The sequence below is a fragment of the Eimeria acervulina genome, genomic scaffold (genome assembly GCF_000499425.1).
Source record: "Eimeria acervulina Houghton genomic scaffold, Eah_scaff236, whole genome shotgun sequence".
Classification (NCBI taxonomy): domain Eukaryota; phylum Apicomplexa; class Conoidasida; order Eucoccidiorida; family Eimeriidae; genus Eimeria; species Eimeria acervulina.
Window position 1 is genome coordinate 1 of NW_013549991.1, and position 10,064 is coordinate 10,064.

Genomic DNA, 10,064 nt, shown 5'->3' on the forward strand with positions numbered 1-10,064 from the left:
ATATGTGTGTGTGTGCGTGTATAATATATATGTATATATATACACATATATATAAATATATATATATATATACAATGCATATGTATATATATAATATATATATATATATATATATATATAAAGGAAGGCATAAGGCAGATAAAGAAATAAACAGGGAAAGAAAAAAATAAAAATAAATAAAAATAAACAAACAGATAAATACAAAATATATACACAAAGAAGCAAACGAACAAATAAACAAAAACAAATAAATTAAATAAATAAAAGATAAATAAACAAATGAACAAACAAATGCAGTGTACAGACACTTCGCTGTCAAACAGATTCCTACAACTTCAACAGAAGCAAACAAACAAACAAGCAAATAAAATAAATAAACAAATAAACAAATAAACAAATATAAATATATATATATATATTTATATATATGTATATTTATATTTATACATATAAATATATATATATATATATATATTTATATAAAATCTTTATCTTACAGCTTTCTACGACTTCAACATTCGTCCCTTCAGGAAGCAGCGGAGACACCGCAGCTTTTAATTCGTCTGTGCAAACTAAGACCGTTGTTCTTGCACCCCCATCTGCATGCATCAATAAATATATATAATATATATAATATAGACTTCCTTTGTTTAATTTTATTTAGTATAATAAATAAAGAAGCAGAAATATATATATATATATATATATTGTATATATATGCAGTTATAAAGAGAAGAGATTAAGAAACTGCAAGACAGACAAAGAGAGAGAGAAGAAATAAAAGAGACAGAGAAAAGGAGACAGACGAAATAATAAAAATAATAAGAAAGACAAAAGGAGACAGAAGATATAATAATAATAAGACAGACAAAGGAGACAGACGAAATAATAATAAGACAGACAAAAGGAGACAGAAGATCTAATAAGACAGGCAAAGGAGACAGATGAAATAATAATAATAGGAAAGACAAAAGGAGACAGAAGATATAATAATAATAAGACAGACAAAGGATAATAACACAGAAAAAGAAGTGCTCTCAGCCTCCTCTATCTGTCTCTTTCTCTGTCTTTTTCTGTCTCCTTCTGTCGCTGCCTCCTGTCTATTTCTATTTCTCTCTCTATCTCTTCATCTCTATCTGTCTCTGTTTCTTTATCTTTATCTCTCTGTCTCTGTCTCCTTATCTTCATCTCTCTGTCTCTGTCTCTGTCTCTTTATCTCTCTGTCTGTGTCACTGTCTTTGTGCGTCTCTTTATTATCTCTTAATTATATTTTAATCTATTTATATCTCCTTTCTCTCTTTGTGTCTGTCTCTAAATAACAAACAAACAAATAAACAAACAAACAAACAAACAAACAAACAAACAAACAAACAAACAAACAAACAAACAAATAAATAAATAAAGAATAATAATAAATAAACAAACAAACAAACAGATAAATAAATAAATAAATAATAATAATAATACTGCGCACCTCCTCTATAAAGAGCAAGTCTTATAGAAGCTACAAGACCTTCAAAGGAATTATGACTGCCGCTTTGACTGTACATGAAGAGCACTGCACCAACAACGGGGCAGCTCATATACAGCTTAGAGAGAGGGTTGCTGAGGTGTATAATGCTGCTGCTGCTGCTGTTGCTGCTGCTGCTTGTTGTTGCTGTTGTTTTGTTGCGATGAGCTGTAAGAAAAGATATATCTGTCATGTCTGCTTCTCCTACTACAACAGCTCTTTGAGCGTCTTCAAGAGAAGGGTAAAAGCGATAAAAAACGTAAATGTCTGCACCATACTGACTCCCTATCCACTCCCACAGAGAGCGCATGTAATCAGGAAAAAAACCTGCAGCAAACAAACAAACCACCAGCAGCAGCAGCAGCAGCAGCACCAGCAGCAGCAGCAGCAGCAGCACAAGCAGCACAAGCAGCAAAAAAAACTGTAGCTCCAGCAGCGATTTTCGCCCCAATATACTAAAAATACAACAGCAGCAAACTGCAACAGATGTTGCTGCTGCAACAGCAATTACTGCAGCAACATTTGCTGCTGCAGCAGGATTTGCTGCAACAGCAGGATTTGCTGCAGCAGCAGGATTTGCTGCAGCAGCACTCGTTGCTACAGCAGCACTTGTTGGTGCAGCAGCACTTGTTGCTGCAGCAGGATTTGCTGCAGCAGCAGGATTTGCTGCAGCAGCAGGATTTGCTGCTGCTTCTCACCTGTCGCTACGTTGCCTGAGTAGTCTCCTTCTAAGCCGTTGTTACAGCCGACTACACCTGAAGCTGTCTCCTTCCCAATCGTTGCGACCGTTACAGAGCCTCTTCTTAATATTTGCTGCAGCAAGTCGTCGTCGTGAAGCTCTTCTCGCAGCGGCCAAGGCATTGCAGACGTGCTGCTGCTGCTGCTGCTGCTGCTGCTGCTGTTTCTGCTGTTTCTGTTCAAACTGCTAATGCTCGGCTCAGGAGACACACCACACACCAACAGGGGGACGTACACCCCCTCCAAGCCCCACAGAGGCAGCAGATAATCTGTTAGCTCGCGAGACCCTGCATGCATGCACAGACACAGCAAACAATCCTGCTGCTGCTGCTGATGCTGCTGATGCTGATGCTGATGCTGCTAGACTTCGATTGCTGCTGTTGCTGTTGATAGTACTTAGTGGTGCTGCTGCAGCTGCTACTGCTCTTCATTTGCTATTGTTGATGCTGCTAATACTCTTCGTTTGTTGCTGTTGCTGCTGCTAATACTCTCCATCTGCTGCTGCTGCTGCTGCTGCTGCAGGCTCTCTCCACTTGCTGCTATTGCTACTGGTACTACTCAGATCTTGCTGCTGTTGCTGCTGCTATCTTGCTGCTGCTGCTGCTACTACTCGTTTAATTGGTGTTATCTGACTGCTGATGATCCTGCTGCTGCTGCTTTCCTGCTGCTGCTGCTTCAGTACCTCCTCCCGGCCAATGCTGCTGCTGTTGCTGCTGCTGCTGCCGGGGGGAAGAGGCAGATCAAGGTAGGCGCATGACGCAGCAGCAGCAGCAGCAGCAGCTGGCTACATATAAAGCTGTGCTCGCACTGCGTTGGTGTTCTGCGTCTGTACGCCTAGGCCTCCGTAAACCCTAAACCCTAAACCCTAAACCCTAAACCCTTAACTCCAAACCCTAAACCCTTAACTCCAAACCCTAGACCCTAAACGCTAAACCCTAAACCCTGAACCCTGAACCCTAAACGCTAAACCCTAAACCCTAAACCCTAAACCCTAAACGCTAGACCCTAAACCCTAAACCCTAAACCCTAAACCCTAAACCCTAAACCCTAAACCCTAAACCCCTACCAATGACATGAGAGATTGCTGCATTGATGGCGTCTCTAAGGGTTTGGGTGCAGACTTCTGTCTCTTCTTCAGGGCCTTGCAATTCGCTCATTGTTAGGGGGCCCTCAGACGCATCTGAAGATACTGAAGCATCCTCTTGGGGGCCCCCCGTGGATGCAGCTGCAGCAGCAGCAGCACCACCCCCTGCTGCTGCTGCGCTGCAGAAGAGCAGCAATATGCAGCAGCAAGCAGAACTAAGTACCGTCTGCCTCCGGTGCTTGACCGACATTGCCCCCTTGTCTTCCGTGCTGCTGCTGCTGCTGCTGCTGCTGCTGCTGCGGGTGCTGCTGCTGCTGCCGCTGCGGCTGCTGCTGTGCTGCTGCTGCTGTGCTGCTGCTAAGGAGAGACAAACCGACGAGAATAAAAAAGAAAGAGCAGCAGAAACAGACAAAAGAGAAGGACCCTTTGTGCTGCTGCTGCAGAAGACGATAACGTCCAGCGCCTCACGCAGCCTCGAGTGTGGGGGAGGCAGGGGTTTAGGGTTTAGGGTTTAGGGTTTAGGGTTTAGGATTTAGGGTTTGGCTTCTTCGTTCCTTTAAGCCTACAGCAAATAACACAATAAACAAAACTGCAAGAAGAAGGCAGCAAAAAAAAAGATAAACTCGGGGGGCCCCCAACTGTAGCTGCTGCGGTGTCGCTGATGGGCCCCCCGAGCTGCAGCAGCAGCAGCTGCTGCTGATGCTGCTGCTGATGCTGCTGCTCCTGCTGCAGTCTCTTGCATGTTTTTTATTTCTCGCTTTTTTATTATTTACTCAACAGTGCGACGCAGCAACATCTCCAGCAGCAGCAGCAAAGCTCCTTCCGTTTGCTGCTGCTACTCATATAAACGAACTCCTGCTGCTGCTGCTGCTGCAGCAGCTGCAACAAACGGTAAGACATCACCTTCTCCTCTTGCGTGTTATGTACACTCCAGCTTCGGGCCCCACACCCTCCCTCCAACTGCACAGCCCTTAACACAGGCCCCCCAGGGGTTTAGGGTTTAGGGTTTAGGGTTTAGGGTTTAGGGTTTGGGGGCCCCCCTAAGTGACACCCTCTGGGCCCGTTTGGGGCCTTACGATTCCCCGGGTGGCCCCCTATGGGGGCCTTTGGGAGGCCCATTTGGCGCCCTATGGGGGCCCCCTTGGGGGCCCCCTTTGGTGCCCTATGGGGGCCCCTTTGGGGGCCCCCTTTGGTGCCCTATGGGGGCCCCTTTGGGGGCCCCCTTTGGGCTTCTTGGGGGCCCCCTGGGGGCCCCTGGGAGGTTTGTAAGGGTACTAGGGGGGCCCCTGGGGGCCCCCTTAGTACCCCCAGAGGCCCCCCTAGTACCCTTTGGGGTTTCTCAGGGTATTAGGGGGCCCCCATGGGGGCCCCCTAATAGCCTTAGGGCTCTTACCTTGAAGCAGTTTGGGGGCCCTTGGTTATTTTGTGTTTTTGTTTTTGTTTGTTTTGTTTGCATTTAAATGCACTGTATCCTCTTTTTGTCTCCTTTTGATGTTGATGTAGCAGCTTGTTGAGTAGCTGTCTCTATCTTCGTCTCTAACTCTGTCTCTGTCTCCGTCTCTGTCTGTCTGTCTCTGTCTCTGTCTCTGTCTCTGTCTATCTTTGTTTATATCTTTATTTGTCTCTGTTTGTCTCTCTTCTTCTCTTTGTTTATCTTTCTTTGTTTGTGTCTGTTGATGTTTGTGTTTTGTTTGGGCTGTATAATTATTAATTTTTTTGTCTTTGTTTGTTTATATCTTTCTACGTTTGTTTTTACTTCTGTCTTTTTAATTATCTCTTTTTTGTTTTATTGTGTTGTTCATTACTGTCTCTTCTTCTGTCTCTTTGTTTATTTTGTTTTGTCTCTCTTTGTCTTTATTATATTATATTTTTATGTCTTTGTTTATTTTCTTTTGTCTTTATCTTTACTATAATATATTTTTATGTCTTTGTTTATTTTCTTCTGTCTTTATCTTTATTATAATATATTTTTATGTCTTTGATTGTCTTTGTTTATTTTGTCTTTAATATATTTGTTTATATTTTTCTGTCTTTGTTTGTTTTTGTGTTTTAGGAAGCCCCGAAGGACATATCTATTTATCTGTCTCCTTTTATATATTACTTTTACTCTATTACTTTTAATTTATATCTTTTTAAGCGTCTCTTCATCTTCTGTCTCTCTTTGTCTTATATCTTTTCGTCTGTCTCTTCACCTATCTACTGTCTCCTTTATCTCTTTCTGTTTTCATTGATAACTTTATCTAAATATATATATATATATACATATATATATTTAATAACTCTTAATAATCTTTATATTATCTCTCTGTCTCTTTTATTATTATTATTATATTATTATTACTATATTATTATAATTATATTATTATAATTATATTATTATTATTATTATTATATTATTATTATTCTACTGTCTCCTTTACCTCATGACGGATTTATCTGTCCCCGGGGCCTTCGGGGTCTTCACAGATTTTGAGGGGCCCAAAGCCCTCTTCTTTGTCTCTAAAGCGGATGCACCGTCGCAGCAGTTGCTGCTAGCTCTCCCCCATCTGCAGCAGGTTAAACAGAGTATTCTTTATTCTATGCTGCTGCTGCTGCTGCTGCTGCTGCTGCTCATGATGATGATGATGATGATGCTGCTGCTGCTCGTGCTGCTGCTCATGATGATGCTGATGCTGCTGCTGCTGTTCTTGCTGCTCATGCTGCTGCTTGTGCTGCTGCTGCTCATGCTGCTGCTCATGCTGCTGCTTCTGGCGGTGCTGCGGTTGCTGCTGTCTGTATTGCTGCTGCTGATGTTGCTGTTTGTGATGCTGCTGCTAATGCTGCTGCTTGTGATGATGCTGTTTGCTGCAGCAGCAGCAGCTGCTTCTGCTGCTGCTGCTTCTGCTGCTGTCGTCCTTGTTGCCGCACAATCTGGTGCATTAGCATCTGTGCTTCTTTAAAGGGTTTTGCTGCTGCTGCTGCTGCTGCTTTTAAAGGATTTTTCAGGTGTCTCCTTCGGCCAGCTCGATGTCTCTGCTGCTTCTACGTGTCTCCTCGCCAACGCTGGGGTGTCTAGGCACCCCACAGTAAACTTCTACTTTGTGCGTCTGCGCTGTCTCTGCTTCTTTATCTCTCTTATTATTTCCTTATATAATTGCAAGTGCAGAGGAGATGCTGCTGCTGTCTCTGTTGCTGCTGCTGTTGTTGCTGCTGCTGCTGCTGTTGTTGTTGCTGCTGCTGCTGCTGCTGCTGTTCGCGCTGCACCTGTGGAGGTGTGGGTTGCTGAGGGCCTGTGTGTCTCCTGTCTCCTTTTCTCTTTCCTTATAGGGCTTCGTTTGTCTCTCTCTTTTGCTGCTGTTTGTCTCTGTTTAAATATGCTGCTGCTTGTCACCTTTGCTGGTGTTTGCGTGCTTGGGGTGTCTCCTTTGCTGCTGTTTGTCTCCTTTTTCTGTCTCGTTTGCTGCAGCTAATTTATTTATTTATTATTATGACTGTCTCCTTTGCTGCTGTCTGTCTCCTTGGGGTGTCTCCTCAGGGAGCGAAGCAGCTGGGACAGTTGGTTGGCTTTGACATGCCTCGTTTAGTTTCTTGTTTGCGGTGTATGGCGACAGCAGCAGATGCAGCAGCAGCAGCAGCAGAGCTGCAGCAGCTTCTAGGAATCCCTAAGGAGACTGAAGAACAGCTGCATGCACGCCTGTCTCTTCTTGTAAAGCAGCAGCCAGTTATGCTGTTTATGAAAGGAAAGAGAGACGCCCCCTTCTGTCGCTTCAGCAAAGCTGTGCTGCAGCTGCTGCAGCAACAGGGAGTCAAACAGTTCGGCACTTTCGATGTCTTCGACGATGAAGCGGTCTGCTGCTGCTGCTGCTGCTGCTGCTGCTGCTGCTGCTAATGTGCTGCTGCTGATGGTGCTGCTGCAAATGTGCTGCTGCTGGTGCTGATGTTGCTGCTGCTCCTGCTTTTTCTTCTTATGCTGCTGCGGCTGCTGATCCTTTTGGTGTTGCTGCTGCTGCTTCTGATGCTGCTGCCACTTCTGGTGCTGCTGCTTTATCTGCTTCTGCTGCTTTATCTGCTGCTGCTGCTTTATCTGCTGCTGCTGTTTGATCTACTGCTACTACTTGATCTGCTGCTGCTGCTTGATCTGCTGCTTTATCTGCTGCTTTATCTGCTGCTTTTTTTGCTGCTGTTTGATCTGCTGCTGCTGCTTTATCTGCTGCTGGTGCTTTATCTGCTGCTGGTGCTTTATCTGCTGCTTTATCTGCTGCTTTATGTTCTGCTTGATCTGCTGCTGCTGCTTTATCTGCTGCTGCTGCTGCTTTATTTGCTGCTGCTGCTGCTGCAGGTGCGTGAAGGGCTGAAGAAGTTTTCGGATTGGCCGACGTATCCACAGCTTTACGTCAACGTGAGACGTGCATAAACAGAGAAAGCCCTCATATATAATATAAATATAAATATAAATATATATATATTTATATAAATATATATGTATATATATATAAATGTATTAATATATTAATGTATTAATGTATTTATTTATTAGTTTATTAATATATTTATATATTAATGTAGAGAGATATCTATAAATATATATATATATATATTTATTTATTTATATATATTTATATTTATTTATATATTTATTTATTTATATTTAAAGATTTATCTCTATCAAAATGTTATACCAATTTATATTAATATATTTTCCTTACTAAGTGTCCACATTATAAATAAATATATATATATATATATTTATATTTATAGGTGTATATATATAAATATATATATATATATACATATAACTGTTTTATATGTATATTTATATTTATATAGATTTGTTTACCGGTCTCATGCAGGAGCGGACTTTGTATAAAATTTGTGTAATTTTAATAATGTTTAGGGTGTATAACGTGCATAGCAAGCGTCTATTATAATATATATATAGTATATATAATGTCTATATATATGTCTATATATATGTATATATATATATACATATATATATAGATGTATATATATTTATGTGTATGTATGTAATGTGTAATTCTATAATGCACACTTTTATTATCTCTGCCTGTTGCTGCTACTGTTGCATCTGCTGCATCTGCTGCTTCTGCTTATGTCGTTATTACTGCTGCTCTTGCTGCTGCTCTTGCTGCTGCTGCTGCTGCTGCTGCTGCTGTTTGTGTAGGGGGAGTTGGTGGGCGGCTTAGATGTGCTGAAGGCGATGGTAGAGGACGGCTCTTTCAAAGGGGCACTGCCTGCTTCTGCATTTGAGGATGCTCAGTAATATAATTAATACTTTTTATTATTTTTATTTTGTTTATTCCTATATAATAATATATCACAAACAAGTGCAGCAGGAGGAGCTGCTGCTGCATCAGACGCAAGCTGCTGCAGCATCAGACACAAGGTCCTGCTGCAGCTGCTGCAGCAAGAGGCAGAAGCTGCAGCAGAAGCAGCAGGCTGAATCTGCTGCTGTTGACAGGAGCTTCTGCAGCAGGAGACAACAGATGCTGCAGCAGACAGTAGCTGCAGCAGGAGACAGAAGTCTTAGCAGCAGCATACAGAAGCTTTAGCAGCAGACAATAGCTGCAGCAGCAGACAGGGACTGCAGCAGCAGACAAAAGATGCAACAGGAGACAGCAGCAGCAGCAGCATATAAAAGCTGAAGCAGGAGAGAAGAGCTGCAACAGGAGGCAGTCGCAGCAGCAGACAGGAGCTGCAGCAGACAGAAGCTGCAGCATGGGACAGCAGCAGCAGCAGCAGCAGCAGCTGCGGCTGCAGCAGGAGCCAGGAGAGAAGGGCAATGACGTGAGAGAAGAGAGAGGAGACAGCTGCTAGACGGAGACAGACACCTGAATGGAACAAAAGAAGAGACAGCAGCAGCAGCAGCAGCAGAGAGAGAGAGAGAAAAGCAAATAATAATAATAATAATAATAATAATAATAATAATAATAATAATAATAATAATAATAGTAATAATAATAGTAATAATAATAATAAATATATAAATAATAATAGTAATAATAGACACAACTACAAGACAGCAGCAGACATTTATATAAAGAAAGGAGACAGACACCCCGCGGGCGTCTCTCTTTCTTTTTTTACTTCTTCATTTTCTCTCTCAATGAACTAACAGCTGCTTAAAGCCCTTCCACAATCATCAGCATCTGCTGTTGCTGCTGCTGCTGCTTATGCTGCTGCTGCTGCTGCTTATGCTGCTGCTGCTGCTGCTTATGCTGCTGCTTTTGCTGCTGCTTTTGCTGCTGCTGCTTTTGCTGCTGCTGCTGCTCTTGCTGCTGCTGACGGCTCTTTGTCTTTGTCTCCTGTATGCCTTCCAGGCATGCAACAGACAGCAGCGCGAGCAGCAGCAACAATTACAAGGGGCTGCAATTATAGAACAGCGTTTGTCTGTCTGTCTGTCTGTCTCTTGCTGTCTCTCTCTGTCTCTCTTTGTCTCTCTTTCTGTCTCCTCCGGTCTCCCTCTGTCTCTCCCTCTCTTTGTTTGTCTCCTCCTGTCTCTCTGTCTCTCTTTCTGTCTCTCTCTGTCTGTCTCTGTCTCTCTGTCTGTCTCTGTCTCTGTCTCTCTGTCTCTCTGTCTCTTTCGTCTCCTTTATACGGGCGATTGGGGGGTCCCCTGCCTCTACCGTTGTTAAGGCTGGACAGCACGGGGAGGGCCTAGCTAGCTAGCTAGATAGCAAGCTAGCTAGCTAGCCAGCCAGCCAGCTATGTAGCTATACCCAGTCAGTTAGC

At 42.9% G+C, this 10,064-nt stretch overlaps 2 protein-coding genes across 2 annotated transcripts; one reads left to right on the top strand and one right to left on the bottom strand.

The window, feature by feature from the left end:
- Positions 1–1,504: 1,504 nt before the first annotated feature.
- On the bottom strand, positions 1,505–3,405 carry EAH_00027470 (hypothetical protein; the record flags this gene model as incomplete). The annotated part of the gene is made up of 4 exons (XM_013396402.1): positions 1,505–1,558; positions 1,719–1,837; positions 2,209–2,535; positions 3,315–3,405. 4 exons carry the CDS (start codon positions 3,403–3,405, stop codon positions 1,505–1,507), a joined length of 591 nt encoding a protein of 196 aa, XP_013251856.1.
- A 3,477-nt stretch (positions 3,406–6,882) lies between these two features.
- Positions 6,883–8,595, top strand: EAH_00027480 (PKC-interacting cousin of thioredoxin, putative; the record flags this gene model as incomplete). The annotated part of the gene is made up of 3 exons (XM_013396403.1): positions 6,883–7,158; positions 7,651–7,710; positions 8,497–8,595. 3 exons carry the CDS (start codon positions 6,883–6,885, stop codon positions 8,593–8,595), a joined length of 435 nt encoding a protein of 144 aa, XP_013251857.1.
- Between the last annotated feature and the right edge of the window lie 1,469 nt (positions 8,596–10,064).